At 43.5% G+C, this 17,843-nt stretch overlaps 1 protein-coding gene across 5 annotated transcripts in view; it reads left to right on the top strand.

Annotated features, from left to right (window-relative positions):
- The window catches only part of LOC144516921 (sodium- and chloride-dependent GABA transporter 2-like), a 55,135-nt gene that overhangs the window by 22,444 nt on the left and 14,848 nt on the right, over positions 1-17,843 (top strand). For 2 of the 5 annotated variants that reach the window (XM_078248626.1, XM_078248622.1), the window contains exons 1-7: positions 4,226-4,398; positions 4,702-4,880; positions 5,100-5,234; positions 6,417-6,557; positions 7,744-7,825; positions 9,259-9,391; positions 17,609-17,743. In XM_078248626.1, the coding sequence (XP_078104752.1) occupies positions 4,271-4,398; positions 4,702-4,880; positions 5,100-5,234; positions 6,417-6,557; positions 7,744-7,825; positions 9,259-9,391; positions 17,609-17,743 (933 nt within the window). In that variant the 5' untranslated portion in view covers positions 4,226-4,270. Of the gene's footprint in view, positions 1-4,050; positions 4,198-4,225; positions 4,399-4,701; positions 4,881-5,099; positions 5,235-6,416; positions 6,558-7,743; positions 7,826-9,258; positions 9,392-17,608; positions 17,744-17,843 lie in introns of those variants that run through there. The other 3 variants (XM_078248624.1, XM_078248623.1, XM_078248625.1) reach the window with 2 other exon arrangements.

Here is a 17,843-nt window from a genome sequence, read left to right as displayed (position 1 = left end):
AAATAATTTTTTCTTTAAAGAAAATATTGATTTGTGTGAAATCACTCAAATTATCCAAACTGTATAATTAAAAGTTTCTGGTTTCTGTATTGGTGTTTGATGCTAGTGTTTTTACTTTCAGTGTGTTCTGAGTGCCAGTGTGTGTTGTTTAGATGAAGATTGTTTATAGTGTTTGTCTGCACTGGTGCTAAAATCCATTCATATATTTTTCTTTGAATTTGTAATTGGACAGATATACCCTACAATTTTCTTTATGAAAGTGAGAGAATTGCTACATTTACAGCTTAACAAGGTTTACACAGGACTAACAAAGAAAACCATACTGTGTATATAGTGAGATGAAATGCTACAGTGGGACATGTGGCATTTAACACTCAATGCTTTTTAGCTTGATTTGTTCTAGTTGTGTCTGGAAATTATTTTCCTATGGGGCATTTAATCTAATGACATATCCAATCTAAAGATAACTACTAAGCGAAAACGTATGTGGACATAAATGTACAGCTCCCGACATACCACTGGTGTCTGTGTGTGTGTGTGTGTGTGTGTGTGTGTGTGTGTGTGAGCAGATGTTGACCTCTGACCTTAGCTATGGCAACTGGTTAGAGGCCCCTTGCTATGGCTCACAGTTCGTTTTCATGCAGCATATATGATATGATACTATTTCTAAAAGGTCATATGGATTAATGTCAAGTTGTACATAGCATATAGGTGCTTAGGTATAGACTGGCCTGACTACTCAATATAGGAGAGAGATAATCATTGCAGTAATTTGTATTATACATCATTGCAACCAACTAATGTTGCATAATTAACTGTTAATTCTTTTCTTGTATCTAAGTATTTAAGACAAAAAATGGGACTAGGAAACAAAAAAACTCAAAATAAAACGTGTGTGTGTGTGTGTGTGTGTGTGTGTGTGTGTGTGTGTGTGTGTGTGTGTGTGTGTATTTTGTATTATTAATTATTATTATAAATAATTGAGCTCAGGTTGAAATGCAGATAACATGAGACCAGGGTAGTATTACTTACTTTTTACATACTTCAACTTAGAACTATTTACAATATAATTTTAAAAACTATATTAATATCACATAGATCACAGATGACATAAGGTTTAAAAATCTTTAATGTTTGTATATAACAATAAGTAAAATCCATAGTACAAAGCTTTGAGCTCAGGTTGAAATGCAGATAACATGAGACCAGAGTAAATGCAAAGTAGTACTACTTACTTTTAACGTTGGCGTTTTACAAAGAAACAAATTTGGGACAGGGTGCAAAGTTGAATCTCGTCTTACTTTTTTATTCTTTTCTTTTTTAACACTGATCACATAAGGTTTAAAAGTGTTTAATGTTTGTATGTATTTAATATAATTAGCTAAACTATTTCTTGCTATGTTATCTTTTTCGGCATCTTTCGCCACATTAAACCAAAACAATCTTTTAAGCGAATGGGGTTATGATACAAAATCATTTTTGTATTTGTGAATTCAAATTCACGTTGAACATACCATGTCTTGTCTGTGAGACTTACATTTTGGTGACGTGTTAATTCTGAATTGGGAAATTACGATGCAATGTCGCTAAAACATAAATGCATTTGGTGAAGTCATATAACTTCAAAGTAGTACTACTTCCTTTTAACGTTGGCGTTTTACAAAGAAACAAATTTGGTTCAGGGTGCAAAGTTGAATCTTATCTTACATTTTTTACAACTATTATAAGTGTGTAAAATATAATTTTAACAGCTGTATTAATACAAAAATGTCACAAGCACATATTTTTGAACGTTTGTATATTTAATATAATTAGCTTAACTACTTGCTGCTACGTTATCTTTTATTAAATTGACATCTTTCACACATTAAACACAACCAATCTTTTAAGTCAATGTCAATGTTTGTCATTGTGAATTATCAATGTCAATCAATACAAATCTGTTTCAGCTAGTTACATTAAAATGATTTTTACACACAAATTCATGTGCATGTGAGTGCAAACATCAGTGGTTCACATGCTCAAGCGGCAACATGACAACATGTACTGACAACATGGTGTGTGTGTGTGAGTGTGTGTGTGTGCAGAGATGCATTGACTTTTGGGCTTAGACCATTCACGCTTATTAAAGCTACTTCCTTGGGCCTGTTGTAAGAGGAGCCCTTACACTTTTACCACATTCCTTTTTTTACCGCCCTGTCTTACACACACTCTCTGGTCTCACAGTTACACGAGGTGTTTATCTGCTTCAAAAAGTGGAAAGATACCTATTTCTTGCTCACTGGTTCATTTGAAATGCATCTTCCTGTATCTCGCCCATTGGTTCATTTAAAAACGCAATTTCCGGTCTCTGGACATTATTATGCATTTCCGGTCTCCTCCGTGGTAATGTCCGGTCTCAGGCACTCCCTTTTTCTGGAAAGTTCCGGAAGAATCGCGTCAGAAACATCTGGCAGACGTAAATCACATTTTTGACAGCTCGTGACCTCTTGACCTGCCGGTCATCAATCAATCCGCATATTTGAGTGACAGAAAGTACCTCTTATAATTCTCTATGGCGCATGAATATGGAGCGTCTAACCCAGTTCATGCAAACACAAATGTAAAATTTCAAGCCAATAGGAATACTTGGAATTGATGGTGGTGGTAAATATTCATGAAAAGGACAAGTTTGTGAACTGGCAACACACATTTTGAGAATGAACAACTAAACACGTTACACACTGGACCTTTAAAGGTGCTGTAGGTAGGATTGTGAAGATGCAGGACTTTGAATTTGAACAACGACAACTTGTCAGTCCCTCCCCCCCTTTCTGCTAAAGCCCAAACGGTCTCCTAAGCCCCTCCCCCCACAAGGGAGAATGAATGCGTGTGCATGAGCAGTGATTGACACACAGTTAGACACCCCACCTGGCCCTGATTGGAGGATCTGAACAGGGAGCGGTGCAAATCGCACTACAGGCTGTAGGTGGTGCCAGAGGAGCTGGATTTCAGCAAATATGACAGAAAGTTAGTTTTATAAGTCTTACCTACTGCATCTTTAATTAGCTTTGTATCAACTCATTTGGCAATGGCTTGAATGTAATGGATGTTCATTATTATAAAAAAGTTACGCACTAAAGCTTTAAAGTCAGAATTATTTTTTATTTTTTATTTTCAAAAAAGTCTGAATTCTGAGATTAAAGATAGAATTCTGAGATATTATCCATGGGAAGGTCTCATCACCACGCCCCTTTCTTGGGGATAACAATCACGTGTTCCCCATAGACGACAACAGCGAAAACAACAGTGGAAGTTTAACATTGCTCCCAACTTTAACTTTAAACAAACTGTTTTTAAAAAAGCTGTTGCATAGTGGGTTAATCAAGACTTTCACACTGATATATGAAGCTCATAAGATACGTGAATATTGTCAGTCAGTGTGGTAAATGATGCTGGTGACAGTTTCTACTGATGGATAGCTAACGTTAGCGAGGAGGCTGCTAACAGTTATAGCAGGATCAGACTGTCATCTCCAACTAAATGTCAGCCTATACATCGAACAGTTGGTCATTAATAACAGGTTGATTGATTACAGACGACACTCAGCCTAACAATATTGATTTAATCAGATATGCATTTCCACATAAGCAGCATGCGGCCACCGTGTTGGGTCATTGATCCACTGATACGGGGGAAGACTGAGGGGACATGACAGCAATCAAACTTAATTTATTAAGGTATCGTGAACACTCAGGTTCAGGTTCAAGGTCACAAAATAAACATTAGACATGTGTATAAAACAAACATTTGTTTAACAAGAAATAAATCCATACGCATTTGTCTAAATTATGATCCTAACACACATCAAATTGCATTGACTTTAATGGGATCGTCTGTTTTCTGTCCCCCAAAAGGGGGCGTGGCCTTGACGTTTAGCGAAATACCCGTATATGCCGGCCTAACGTATTATAGTCAGAATTCTGACTTTAAACTCAGAACTCAAATACATTTTTCCCATGTGGCCCTAATCGTCGTCCGTTAGTATTTGAATTAATTATGCCCCAAAGCTACAAATTCCCAATTGGCAAATAACTGCAGGCTGTGTGCAGCCTCTGACAGAACAGACAGATCAGTTGATTTGGTTTAGTTGCAAGCAACTGTGCTAATCTCACTCAAACTGCCCCTGCCTCAGTGGAAAAAAACAGCATGAAAGTGGTATACCTTGGAACTTTGTCAGAGCCAAACAATAATCGACAAAAAATACGTCATAGAGGAGCCAAAGAAAACCATGTTTCTCACTCTAGGTCTCCTTGTGACATGTTATAGAGATCCTGCGGTGAACCCAGCTGAGAGGAATACTGATCAGTTTGCTGTTGCTGTAAGCTCTCATGAGGGAGGGGGCTTTGTGATGGAGGGGTAAGTACCTCACTGTGTTTTTGTTTTACACTGGGCTGCTAAATGCAAAACTTTAATTCTTAAATGTGCTCCAATAAGTGCAGTTTTCTGATAAACACTTGCTGGTGAAAACTTTCCAGTCCTGATAATCCTGCAAGCTTAAATTCAACAAATAAGCAAAGCCTATGAGCATTGCCAAACAATCAGCTGAGTAGTTTTGTCTCACAGTTCTTGTCCTATAAATGTGGAGGAGGCAAAAGGACATTTCAATTCTGACTTCATTATATTTGTAACTAATCTGCTACTGTTCCTTAACATGTCAAGAGAGTTAATTCAAAGAAACAGTCTTGAGATGCCCAGTCAGGATCAGTGTCTGGTGAAGAAGCTGTTGGATCGAGGCCAGTGGGCGAACAAGGTGGAATTTCTGCTGGCTGTAGCTGGAAGCCTGGTTGGACTTGGAAACCTCTGGAGGTTCCCCTATTTATGCTACAAAAATGGGGGAGGTAAGCTTAATAAAAGTAATACAAGTATAATGTCAACAAATGTAGAAAAAACACTGTGATGTTTGCATGCAAAAACTATCTTTCTGATTGTGTTTACAGCCCTTTTCACTAGATTTCAAATGCTCAGTGCTTAAAAACAAACAGGAATTATGTGATGTGGTTCTTTATTATATTTACAGAGGAAACAATATTTTGATATGTTTGTCATGTTTCTCTCAGGTGCATTTCTGGTTCCATACGTCTTGTTTCTGCTCTCTTGTGGTATCCCAATGTTTCTTCTGGAGACTGCCATGGGACAGTTCACATCTCAAGGATGTATCACCTGCTGGAGGCACTTCTGCCCCTTGTTTGAAGGTCAGTGTGTTACACAGATTTGCATCACTAGTGCACCAGTAGCACCCAGTGTGTAGAGATATCCCTTTGTTCTTACAAATTGCATTTGTGTATTATGTATAAAAAATAAAAAGTGTCACAGGGCTAAACTTTTCTTTCCCCCCATGTGTACATGCAAATGCTGAATGCACATGTACAGTACATAACATCTGATGTAAATTACAGATGGATATATCTTAACTTTAAAGATACATAAAAGCAGTTATTAATTTAATAATACAAGAAAATGGCAGCGCACTCACATAAGAGAACAGAGAGACATCTCCACTATTTACAATGTAGAAGCTAACTTTTTATACACTTTAAAAGTTATACAGCTTATATTGTAATACCACAATGTTTTAATACCAGATTACACTACTTTTTTGTCCGTGGCGCAAAAAACATTAAAAGCAGGTCACTAATATATAATAAAATTTTCCAAAAAGGCTCAATAATTTCCTAAAACAGCTCAGCACTTCCATATTTAGCAAACGTGTAAAAAAAAAAAAAAATGCATTTCTTGGGGGCTATTTTTAGATGCATATCAGTACACATTTGGGGCTCACCCATGTTTATCAAAATAAATGAAATGTCGCCCAGAGCAACATTGATGTGTTTTTAATAGTTTTTGGACAACAATGAAGATTATGGCACATAGGAATAAGATCAAGCACCACTTGTTGTTTTAATTCATTGCTGGTTTGATCTTTTAATGGAATTTGTTGACAACAAGAAAAATATATAAAATATCACCAGACTTATCATTTAACATGCAGAAAACAGAAAACAAATCGATCTGGATGACTGAAGACAGATCGGTGGCATTTGCCTCTGTGATGCAGCTTTCACTCTGTTTCTGTTTCTGGAAGTCTCTTTGCCTCGCATTGACAAGATCACAGACAGACAGGTCACTGGTCAATTCACTCTGATCGTGGCAGTTCTGCCGGCCTGCAGAGTGGGAAGAAATTCATCACCTCCAATCAGCTTACGATCTATGCCACTCTCTGAGCAGGACAACAATATTGTGAATTGATTGGTCACATTACCAACCAACATACCCAGACAGAACTACAATAACAATATATTTTTTTAGGAATACAGATGTTATATATGCTACAGTATATGATGTATTATTTGACCACACCTTGTCTGTCTCCTCAGGGATTGGTTACGCTACCCAGGTCGTGATTGCATATGCTGCCGTGTCGTACATCGTCATCCAGGCATGGGCCTTCTTCTATCTCTTCTCGTCCTTCAGCGCTGAGCTCCCATGGGCCAGCTGCAGGAACTCCTGGAACACAGGTAGTCATGCAGATACAGATATGAACTACGTGCGTTCCTCATCACATTTCTTTTACTGCTATCTTCATAACAGCAGCTATAGAGAAACACCCACAAACTTGGATTTGAATGTAAATAGAAATTCCAGAATTTATAAAAAAAATTGCATGCATTCTTGATTCATTGATTGATTAATTGATTGATTGATTTATTGACTGATTGACCAAGTGATTGTTTTCACAGCAGCCTTGTAGCTCATAGATCAGAACCAGAATCACCTTTATTGGCCACGTATGTGTACACACACAAGAAATTTGACCGAGAAAAGTCTACGTTCGATTCATGACATGTCCTTAAACCGCAGAATTGTTCACACCTGTGTTCTTATAATGATGAATCCCATTGTCTTCGTAAATCTAAAGCGCATGCCAGTTGATCCTAATTAGCATAGGTAAACGCCCTGCCAATCCACATCAAAGGGCATGAGCCTCCAGGGCCGTGTGCACACAGAAATTGAAAAAAAGGTTGAGAGAATTAAGTCAAGAATGCCCAAACGAGCCTAAAGAGGGTAGAGCACTGGACTCCAAATGTAAAAAATAAAAACCTTCAATAGTTCTGAAGTGGAGGAACTTGTGCAGGAAGTGAATGCCAAACGAGCTGTCATATTTAGTAGCGTTTCATCTCTGCAAATAAACCTACATGGTCCTGGAAGATGCGTTCCCTCCTCAGGGCAAAATCAGCATAATCTTGGAGCAGCAGTAAATATGCCATTGTGCGAGTAGGCCTCGGGTACAGAAATAGGCCAACTTTGGAGCTATAAATAACGTGATCAATCACTTATTATTGGATAGCATGGTTCCCAATTAACATAATTGATGTGTTAGCGTAGTGTTTACATATCTTAAAAGACCATAATGCTTTGTTTAATAATGAAAATAGTTATTAAGAAATATTAATGTAATGTAAGAAATCTCAAATAAGAAAACATTAGTAAATGTCAGAATCTTCGTGATAACTGCACATGTGGGTTTTAAGAAATTTCTTCTTGCCACAGCGGAGGGTCCTTTACATCTCAAATTACTAAAAAAGGGTTGAGGATTATTTTTTATTTGTTGAGTTTAAACTGTATCTGTTGTTATGTTTGTTTTTTTAAATATTTATCTACACTATGACAGATTAAAACATCTCCTTCTGTTTTTTTTCTCAGAGTCTTGTGTTGAATTTGATAAAACAAATGCGTCATCCAATTGGACAGCTAACGCAACAACGCCTGCAACAGAATTCTGGGAGTAAGAGTAATTCACACCTGCCTTCCTTTACAGCAGATGTCACATTTTTAGGAGGCTAAACACTAAAGGTGCATTGGCACCCTGTCGTGTTTGTGTGTTTGTCTTTGTTGTTCCTCTTTCTGTAAAGAGGGTCTAATAGCAGCCTGTAGAACCAGTGGGTCACAGATACAGACGCTAGTCACTGGTGAGCTGCATGTTGCTTAGCCCATAATTGCTCATTATTTCTCAGTAGGCTACCTGTTTGCACATTTAAAACAATCCCTCTAGTGCTGCCATCAGTCAAAATGGCAACACACATATTAAAACTGTAAGTCGAAGAAATTTTGTACAGACATTCATGGTTAGCAGGCAATAAATGTTTGGCTTTTCCTTTAAAAAAAGTCTACTTCTTCTTGTACAAAGTTCCAAATTTCGAAACTTCACTATATTATATGAAGCACCTGCTACAGCCAGAACTTTTAATCTACACAGAATTTGTCAGTTACATACAAATTCATTTGGCAGCAAAGACATAAAAACAGGGTGTGTCTCACATTGCTTTTGCTAAATCATGGTCAGCCTTTCTCAATAGATAACACGCAGAACATTCAGTACACTGTGAATGTAGGGTTAGACGATAAAAAACAACTGCCATTTGACAGTAAATACACCACAAGGACAGCTTTTTGAGTTTATACAGGAGGAGCTCCTTTCCCCAAACCATTTGGCCATGATAAATGGTTGACTTAAAGGTTGACTTTAGTCAAGTACTGTTTGAGAAACAGACCAAGACGCTACACTTTACTGGCCAGTTACACAAAGACAAAAAACACTCATCAATCTTCCTTCCATGTCACAGCTGAACATGAATTCATACACAAGCCAGATACAAATATAATACAACATTAAACACATTTTTTGATGTGGTTGTACAGGGCTGATATGTGTACAGGGCATCACTAATGTAAATTAATTAGTTTTGATTCCCTTGTTTGGGAATATCCCGTATTGATTGATCTTATTTATTCTTTTCTCATTCTAGAGCACATTGTTGTCTTGTTATATATTGCTATGTACTTACTGTCTGTTAATGTATGGTGTATGTGTGTTTATGCAGCTGTTGCCAGCGCTTCTCTTTGGCCAAGACAAATTTCCTTCAGGACAATAAAGTTTATCTTATCTTAAGTTGCATTATTGTTTTCAAGTATCTTTAATATTACTAATTTCCACCTGGAAATGAAATTCTACTTCTGCAAGGCCAAAGGTATTTGCTAATTTTCAACATGAATCTGGTGCAATGTAGTAATAACACTGTGTGATCAGTCACATTTGATCATTCTTCACTATCATAATAACCTTCTTTATTATTTTATGAACATTATTAGTAGTCTTGTTTTTGTCTCCAAAACTGTTTTACTGCCCCTGTTTTGACAATATTATGTGTTTCTTTTCAGGAGACGAGTGCTGGGTATATCTCAAAGAATTGAGGAGATTGGTAGCCTGAGGTGGGAGTTGGTCTTGTGTCTCTTACTGGCATGGATCCTGTGCTACTTCTGTGTTTGGAAAGGAGTGAGATCCACAGGAAAGGTACAAGTCTTTTTTTAGAAGATTACATTGGCGTTTGTGTGTTCCTTTTATGTAGGAAATATCACACAAGAGGGAGTGCTGTTATATCATTAGGTTGTGGCTTAGGCTTTCAGGATCGGGCCCACTTCTGGCACTGGGACCCATCTCCATCCCCAGGACCCATAGTGGAATATAACTGCAAGGGGTCTCTCAAACAATAACATATTAAAATTGAATTAAAACTAATTGCTGGAATTGATGATGTTGTGAATTAGCAAGGGATCACGGGAGTCGTGTTTTTATTATTATAAATATCTGACGTGATTTAGGCAGATAATGTTCCTCGACAAATTAATGTAGGCCTATTTAAGTTTTATTGACGTTACATTTTGTAACGTTTATTCACTTTATGTCAGTTACGTTTTTTTTATTTTTTTTATTTGCAAATATTTTGAAAGAAAGGTCTGACATAGAAAAAGCCAGGCGCAAACCCCCAGATATTGGACTGCCCAGACTGCATGGGATCAGCAAACTATTAAAGTATTAATGCCGTTAGCGCTGCCATAGCCTGCTGTTTGGCTAATTTTTTTCTAACCATAGTAGCATTAAAGCAGGGTGGAATGGTGGGAATGAGCAGGCTAGCTAGCTAACTAACTAAATAGCCACTAAATGAGTAATATTTAGACTTAATCCTTCATCCACACACTCTTGTCACACTTGTCACAGTGTAGGATAGCAGATTGCTATCGCCAGATGAGGGATAACTTTGTATGGCTCATTTTCTGTAACCAGTGTAGGATGGCGGAATTTTTGGCAAAAAGAAATTCCAATTGAGATGGGTCCGAACCTGGAGCTCTGCAGCTAGACCATGGATGTATAACACAGACTGTATATAAAGAGATGTAAAATAACTTGACTAGTTGTATACAACTGCAAGGTGGTAATTTTAATTTTAGGAGGTTAAGTTAGTTCATGAATTTTCTAAGTATGAAAAATAAAAAAAATGGTGAATGTCACATATTTTCTTAAAACATTCGTACGCGCCATAACAAATCGTTCTATTTCGTATAGGCTTCGCCCTCCAAGCCACGCTATGGGTTTATCCCTTCGCGCATGCGCAGTCGTGAAGATTTTCTTTCCCGCCCTTGCGAACCGCTCAGGCTTCAACTACGTCCGCAAATACTGTATATAAACAGAGTGGACCCATCGCTCTGCTCCCACTTTTTCTTCAAGCTAGCAGTATGAAGACAAGCTCGACCTCCAGCGGTATTCGCCTCTGCCCCACCTGCTGGACTGGCGGCATCCTGCTGCCGGACCTCATCCCCGCTGTGAGACCTGCCTTGGCGCCACTTACGCCTCCTGCCAGTTCTGCATCCACCTGCCATCTAAAGAGCTTAACCGGCGGGCGGAAGCTTCTCTGGTGTGTCAGGCTCTCACCCCCGAAGCCTCCTGCCAGTTCTGCATCCGCCTGCCATCTAAAGAGCTTAATCGGCAGGCGGAAGCTTTTCTGGAGTGTCAGGCTAGCGGGGAAGGGGATGGCAGCTGGGCAGACAGACAGCAATCTGTCAACACCCTGGATCTGCCGGAGGAAGGCTTTGTCGACGAGCACGAGTCCGATGGCTCAATTCCCTCGGATAACGCCTCCGTCACCGGCTGTCCCTTCTCCCCCCTGGGAGAACTGGGCCTCGAAACGGGGATCGATGCCCTCCCATTGCGGTTCTCCCCCCCAATCTCCGGAATGGCCAAGGGCACCGCTCCGGCGGTCAACCCCTCTGCCTCAGGCGGCTCCACCCTCCACCGCTAAGATTTTCTTTTTGGATCTGCCGGAGATCATCAAAAAGGCGGCAGACCAGAGAGGTATAGCGCTCCCGGCTGAGCTTCCAGCCCTCGCTCGTGGCCTCTTGAGCGGGGATGTTTACGCTCAGGAGCCGCCCTCCTCACGGGCTCCACTCTGGCCATGCTTCACGGAGCTTCGGCCGTTTGTGGAAGAGGCGCTCTCCCAGCCCAGGAAACTGAAGACTCCCGTCTTTCGCTACGCCCCGTTTACTTGGGTTCAAGGCGACACAGAAGTGGGCTTCCCTTCGGTCCCCCCCCCTTGAGCAGAGCCTGCCGTCCATCCTGCTTCCGAAGGCCACTTCTTTCGGCCACCGGAAACCTACGCCTCCTTCGCCCCAGGATCAGGTATGTGCTCAGGTCACTGACCGGTCACACCATGTGCGGCCCAGGGTCTCGCAGCACAGAACAATATAGCTTTGCTATATGCTCCCACCATGGCCTTTACTCCAGGAGCTCTTCCTCCAGAGCTAGCCACGGAGATTGGCAAAGCTATGACCGCGATCCTCACCCTGACCACGATGGCGTTGTCCAGAGTCATGGCGTGGCAGACTGTGGCCCAGCAAAACATCTGGCTCCACATGACACAACTACGCACTGACATCAGACGCAAGCTTTTGTACGGCCCCGTAGCTCCTGATGGACTATTTGGCCCCGCCTACAGACAGTCACATCCCATTGCACCGAGCGGAACGATTTCGAATGCTTGGCTCTTGGAAGGCGGCTCCTCCACAGAAGCGCCATCACCATGACTGGCTGCGTTTTCCAAGGCTTCGAGCTCCGCTCCTCCGCCTGGCACCCTCCGCAGCGACTGCCGGCCCCACGGCAGGCTTCATGGACCTTCTAACCCACCCCCCGAGCCACCCAACAAACAGCGGCGTTAGGGCGCGGGGAACGTCTGTCTGAAACACAACGGCCCTTTTAAGGGCCACTTCAGTCTTTCTAAAGAGCAGTTTCCCTTCAACCGAGCAGCCCTTGTTCCACCTGAACATTACGCTGATGTCATGACAGATGTTCCCCACACAAGCACACACCAGGTCACCGCTGCTCGCGGAGCTCCACCGCTCTCTCACTATGCAGACAGAGGGAGCAAACGCCCACCCGCTACAATTAGCGCCGCTCAGTTATCCTCCTCCCCTCGGCTACGCCAGTGGGATGAGGATGACAATGACCCGCCACCCTTTCGACAGGGCCCTACCATGGGCTGGGCGACACAATCTACTCATGTCTCGCCCAGCGGCGGGACGGGCTCTGCGCTTCTTGCTAGCTATGTCTGTGAACAACACACAGACATGCGCGTGCCCGCTCTCAGAGCACAGCGTGTCATGGATCAGGCTGACACACATGGACTCGTGGATGTCAAAACTGATATCGCGGGGCTACACACTCCAGTTCGCCTCCCTGCTGTCAAAGGAGCAATTTCCCACGTTCCTCACGGGGGAGGAGAACGAGGGATTTTACTCCCGCTACTTTCTCACTCCAAAAAAGTCAGGCGGGTTACGCCCCATCCTCGACCTGTCCCAGTTCAACTGGTGCGTCATGGAGTGTCCATTCCACATGCTGACTATCAGACATGTGTTGGAATGCGTGCGCCACCAAGAATGGTTTACATCTGTGGATCTGAAAGACGCATACTTTCACATCCAAATCATTCCCAGGCACAGGAAATTCCTGGGCTTCTTTTTCCAAGGGGCTCATTTCCAGTACAACCGACTACCGTTCGGTTACTCACTGGCCCCCCGCACGTTTTCCAAGTGCATGGAGACGGCACTTCAGCCATTGCGGAAAAAAGGTGTCCTGTTTTATCTGGACGATTTGCTCATCCTGGCTCCCTCTTGGGAAACGGCGGCGCTGCACACTGTGGCAGTTCTGCAGCACCTGCAGACACTGGGTTTCGCCATAAACTGGCAGAAAAGCTCATTGGTTCCCACACAATCTATAGTTTATCTGGGCGTAGTGCTAAACTTGATTGTTATGAGGGCCAGGCTGTCAACGCCAAGGCAAGACGCGCTGATCTCTCTCCTGTCACGCACCACGCCATGCACAAAGGTGTCAGCGCTGTCCGTCATGCGCCTTCTGGGCATGATGTCCGCGGCCTACATGGTAGTACCCCTGGGGCTTCTCCACATGAGAAAAATCCAGAGGTGGTTCCTCCGTCAGCGCATTGACCCCATACGCCACAAGTGGCGAATGCTGACTATCCCTCCTTCTCTGCAGTCAGACCTGTCATACTGGGGGAACCCCCGGACCTTGTCAGCTGGGGTTCCCCTGGGCAAGGTGACGTCATACGTGACAGTGTACACGGATGCGTCCCTCACTGGCTGGGGAGGGATGTGCGAATCACAGGTGGTGGGAGGGGAATGGCCACCTCCCCCTCTCCCACACATAAACTGCCTGGAGCTGTCCACGGTGCTGAAGGTTTTAAAGCACTTCGCCCCAGTGGCAGCGGGGAGGCATGTTGTCGTACAAACAGACAATGTTACAGCAGCAGCGTTCATAAATCGCCAGGGCGGCGTACGTTCGGCCCGGCTATTGGAAATAGCCAGGAGCCTTCTGCTGTGGGCACACAATCATCTGCTGTCCCTCAAAGCTGTTTACATCCCCGGGATACTAAACCGGGCGGCAGACCTAATGTCGAGGGGAGGGCCCTCTCGCAACAAGTGGAAATTGAATCCCACTATCGTTCAGAAGCTGTGGAGCAGGTTCGGGGAAGCGGAGGTGGATCTGTTCGCCTCACGAGAAAACACACAGTGCGCTCTGTGGTTTTCCTTGAACACACGGGACAATCCACCCCTCGGCGTGGACGCTTTCTCCCACCATCCCCGGCCCAGAACCCTCCTATACGCTTTCCCCCCAACCCCTCTGATCCCTCGCGTCCTGGAACACATCCAGGAGGAGAATCTGTCGGTCATCCTGGTGGCACCGGAGCGCACGAGCGCATCCTGGTTCCCGACGCTGGTCCAGCTGCTGGCGGCCCCCCCCTAGCAATTGCCGTGGCGCGAGGACGCCCTGTCACAGCTGGACGGCGTGATATCCCATCCCCCGGTGATAACCCAGCGACTGTGGGGCTGGCTGCTGAACAGGAACGCTTGCAGAGGTTAGGGTTGCCTCCTGCCGTGGTGCGCACTATTCAGAGCGCGAGAGCCTCTCTACAACAGCATGTTACACGGCGCTTTGGCCCGCTTTCCAGCGCTGGTGCACGGAGAGGAAAACAGACCCTATATCGTGGTTGCTGTCTCTAAAAACGGCACTTCTCCTTGCCCTGACGTCAGCCAAGCGAGTGAGCGACTTATGCACGCTGTCAGTTTCGCTGTCCTGCCTCTCCATTAGAGGGGACGGGAGTGCAGCCACCCTACAGCCTAACCCTTCTTTCACACCGAAAAATTTTAACAAATTCCTTTCGGTCAAGGGTTTTTTCCTCCCCGCCTCATAACGATGTGGAGGAGGTTTCCCACCGATTGTGCCCAGTGCGTGCGTTATCACAGTACGTTTTACGCAGGGCGGACATAAGGCGGACACAGCAGCTGTTTGTTCACTATAGGGAACACTCCCAAGGAGCGGCCCTGTCAAAACAGCGTCTGTCTCACTGGTTGTGCGAGGCTATCACCCAGGCCTATAACACGGAGGGGGCGGAGCCCCCCCAGGGCATCCGGGCACATTCTACAAGGGCACTATCGGCATCAACAGCTCTGTTCAGAGGCATGTCAGTAGCCGACATCTGTGCAGCGGCCTCTTGGGCATCCCCATGCCCTTTCATCCGTTTCTATTTGCGGGATATGTCCGAGCCCTCTCTGACCCACTCGGTCCTATCCTCACTCAACAGCGAATGATGCCCCGTCGTATGTGTGTTCTGTCTGCTGCCGGGTGCCGGGAGGAGAGCGGCGTCCCACATATATGTGTAGCCTATGTATACATATATATTATGTACATATGTATATATTTTTGTCACTATCACACATCCTCTCTCACTACCATGCACGCCTACAATCATGATGTGCCGCTGCATGTGTACTGCCTGGGGTCCTCCCAGCCACCCAGAGTGGGGGGGGTGCGTCCCATAAATATCAATCATGTATTAACCTCACCAATCATGCATGCCTGCACTCTCGGCCTTACAGCCAGCTAGGCCAAATCATTACCATGGCAGGCTCCGTTACCTAGATAACGGCTTATCTGATAGTCTCCTGTCAGTGCATGAGAGAGAGACAGTGAGGGGAAAAAAGTTGATTCTATGTTCCACTTGTGGGCTCTGGGTCGCAGGTGGCATTGACTACATCAGCTTCGCCCTAACCCATAGCGTGGCTTAGAGGGCGAAGCCTATACGAAATAGAACGATAGTTACGTTATTGTATTCTATTCTATGATATCTATGATTCTACGATTCTATGAGTATAGGCGTAGCCCTCTAAGATCCGGGCCACCTGCTCCAGTTACATTAGCTGAAGAAAAAGCTTATGTTGGGAGCAGAGCAACGGGTCCGCTCTGTTTATATACAGTATTTGCGGACGTAGTTGAAGCCCGAGTGGTACGCAAGGGCGGGAAAGAAAATCTTCACGACGGCGCATGCGCGAAGGGATAAACCCATAGCGTGGCTTAGAGGGCTACGCCTATACTCATAGAATCTGGAGTTACAATGACGTAACTATCGTTTTGTATTAATGGTCTTTGCATGAGGCCCATTGATTTTCTGTTCTGACTTGTCAACTATCACAGCAACATCACAGACTGTATTTAAAGATGGATGTCCCATCTCCACTTCATCTCACTGTACAAAAAGCCAGGCCAAAATATCCCAGATATGGGCGCTGCTATCTTTTAATTGTGGAGCAAAAGTCTGTGCAGTAGTAATCGGGTGGTGGAGCCGCGGTATCAAAGTCCCACCTATACACCCACTCGACTAATCGAGAGTCACTAGTCATGTTTCCATCTAATTGTCAAGCGAATTTTAAGCGAACTTTTAAAATGTTGCAAAAAAGAAAGGTAAAAGAAAATGTGAATTAGAAGCGTTTCCATCAACTGGTTTAGAGCGAAAGAACTAGACTACGCAAAGCGTAGTGATGTTACGCATGGTTGTAGATTGCAAACCGGCTTGCTAAATTCTAAGTTCAAAGTCTTTGACTAAATGGAGAGAGGTAGCATTGTACAAGTTGGCCACCTGTGCAGAATACAGAGTTGTGGCAGAGACATTTGGTGTCAGAGAGACAACCGTTCACCTCTGTGTATACGCAGTGTGCAGGGCCATACGATTCAAGCTGTTGAACCAATTCGTCAATTTACCTGATGTGGCTGTGGCACAGGCTATAGCGCACCGCAACTCTACTACGCACCTTGTGCCACAAGTGTACGGATGGGACCCATATCCCGATCCTTCCCCCATCCGATGGATACCGGAACCAAAGTCATGTGAGTTACATGTGAGTTACATGTTCGCTACGTCACAACTTATTCGGCAAAGCTGTTTCCATCTCCCATTTTGCGCATTAACTCTTTTTTGAAAAAGGCAAAAACCACCTCAAGCGAGAGTAAAAACTTTTTTGCAAATTTGAGGATAATTGGCACTGCTTCTGGACTGTGCGGCCCATAGAGCAGTCGCACTATCCGCCGGCTTAACCGGCTACTTCTGGTTTAGCATTTACTTGAATGGGGATAAAATTATTTAATGGTGTGACTTTCCAAATGGTATCGGACTGGATCAAATTCTGATAGTGAAACATGTATCCACTGATTTACAGACATGTCTTTGTAAAAACTCTTTTGGGCCAGAGGGCATCACACGACAGGCCGGGAGTTGCAATTCCGCTGTTTGGTCGGTATGTTCAATTTGCTTCAAAGCCCGGCGCACAGTGGTGTGGATTCATTACAGTATAACTTAAGTAATCCTCTCATTCACGCTGGGCAAAAATTAAAGCAAAAAATGTACACTGCAAATTTGCTCCATGTTGTCGTCACCGTCCATAACCATAACCTTGCAACAAACTCTACCAGCACCAAACATGTATCAGAAAACACAAAGCAGACCAATCAGAACAATCAGAACAATCACAACTGCATAGGGGTTACAAATTAAAGGAACAACCTAAATAATGGCAAACTGTACAGACTTATGATATAGTTTATATATCAGTATAAATCCAGGATTTCTGTTGGTTTGGTGTCCTCCTTTGAACAGACATCTAAAGCATAACAGGTAGAGATTTTAGGCATACAGTAGGTCATATTGTGTCAGCTGCATATTTAGGAAAAAATATTTCACAAAGGTCCCCATTTATATTTAGTTCTTTTTTTATGTGACTCATGCCTGTTATGTAGCTGTTCTGTTGCAGCGTCTTGTCAAATTCCAATAATCAATTGTGATTTAAAACAACATTAAAAGCTGAAACCTGTATGTGTCTATTGTTGTCACAGGTAGTTTACTTTACAGCTACTTTCCCCTATTTGATGCTGGTGGTTCTGTTGGTTCGTGGACTCACTTTACCAGGAGCTATTGATGGCATAGCTTTCTACCTGTATCCTGACCCAACAAGGTTGGTGGACCCTCAAGTAAGTAATAAAGTCGAACATTCTATATTCAGCTGCCCGCTTAATTGCCTCCCACCGGTCCAAATAGCCTACTGTAAAATACTTCCATTTCATGATATAT

The sequence above is a fragment of the Sander vitreus genome, chromosome 4 (assembly GCF_031162955.1).
Source record: "Sander vitreus isolate 19-12246 chromosome 4, sanVit1, whole genome shotgun sequence".
In the NCBI taxonomy this organism is placed as follows: domain Eukaryota; kingdom Metazoa; phylum Chordata; class Actinopteri; order Perciformes; family Percidae; genus Sander; species Sander vitreus.
Note: the sequence above shows the minus strand (reverse complement) of the source record. Positions and strands in the feature narration are given on the sequence as shown.